Source organism: Buceros rhinoceros, unplaced genomic scaffold (assembly GCF_000710305.1).
Source record: "Buceros rhinoceros silvestris isolate BGI_N320 unplaced genomic scaffold, ASM71030v1 scaffold10372, whole genome shotgun sequence".
Taxonomy (NCBI): domain Eukaryota; kingdom Metazoa; phylum Chordata; class Aves; order Bucerotiformes; family Bucerotidae; genus Buceros; species Buceros rhinoceros.
Genome location: NW_010400731.1, coordinates 6,999 through 7,950, shown reverse-complemented (window position 1 = coordinate 7,950; position 952 = coordinate 6,999). Strand labels below are relative to the sequence as shown.

At 51.4% G+C, this 952-nt stretch overlaps 1 protein-coding gene across 1 annotated transcript in view; it reads right to left on the bottom strand.

Annotated features, from left to right (window-relative positions):
• THNSL2 (threonine synthase-like 2 (S. cerevisiae)) overlaps positions 1 to 952 on the bottom strand; it is an 8,048-nt gene that overhangs the window by 762 nt on the left and 6,334 nt on the right. The window contains exon 7 of the mRNA XM_010132008.1: positions 911 to 952. This exon is cut by the window's right edge and continues 12 nt beyond it. Coding sequence (XP_010130310.1) covers positions 911 to 952 — 42 coding nt within the window. The remainder of the gene's footprint in view (positions 1 to 910) is intronic.

The following is a 952-nucleotide window of genomic DNA, read 5'->3' as shown; positions in this document are numbered from 1 at the left end:
GGCTTCCCCGGGGTTGTTGCGGCAGCCGGGGATGAGGCACTGCTCGAAAGGTCCGGGGTGAGAGGGAGGGGTTTCCATCCCCAGCTGCTGGGAGCATGGGTGGAGAGGAGCTAAGACGCAGCTCTGCGTTGCTATTTGCATGCTCCGAGGGAGTTTGAGGGCTCATCAAACCCACCTCAGTGCCACAGCTCTTTTTGCTTTAAATACAGGAATTTTGTAGTATATATCTTGCTGCTACAGGCGCTGGGGATGGGCAGCAGCCAGACTTTGCACCCGGCCTGAAGAGCCTCTCAACACAGAGGTTTGGTTTTCTCTCATATTTCTCTCTGCTTTGTGTTCATGCTGCCATTTCCCACAACCCTGAGGCTGAGCTGCAGCCCCAAAGGCAGCAGACCCACTCCCAAAAGCCACGCTCGGTTTGCGCCGGCACCCGCTGCACGATGCCCCGGTGCGTGGCTGATGCCGGCACGGGGGTGGCCAAGGAAGGAGTGGCTGCATATTCTCCCTAAATAATTGTAGGAAATCTTAAATCAGCTTTGCAAAGAATAAATCAGTTTAGAAATAAAAATGTCTCGTTTTGCGCCGGCACCCGCTGCACGATGCCCCGGTGCGTGGCTGATGCCGGCACGGGGGTGGCCAAGGAAGGAGTGGCTGCATATTCTCCCTAAATAATTGTAGGAAATCTTAAATCAGCTTTGCAAAGAATAAATCAGTTTAGAAATAAAAATCATTAAGAAGGGGGTTTTAATATCTTCTTGCACACACACTGACATAAAACTCCCCTGGCCTCAAATTTTTGGTTGGAAACTCTCGACTATGATTTTTTTTTTTCTGACAATGAGTTGAAAATGACTGGTAGCAGCAGATCTCCTTACACACGTGCGCAGGCACACGTGTGTGAGGAACTGACCTTCCTGTGCACATCCCCCGGCAGCTTCAGGCTTTTCGAGGC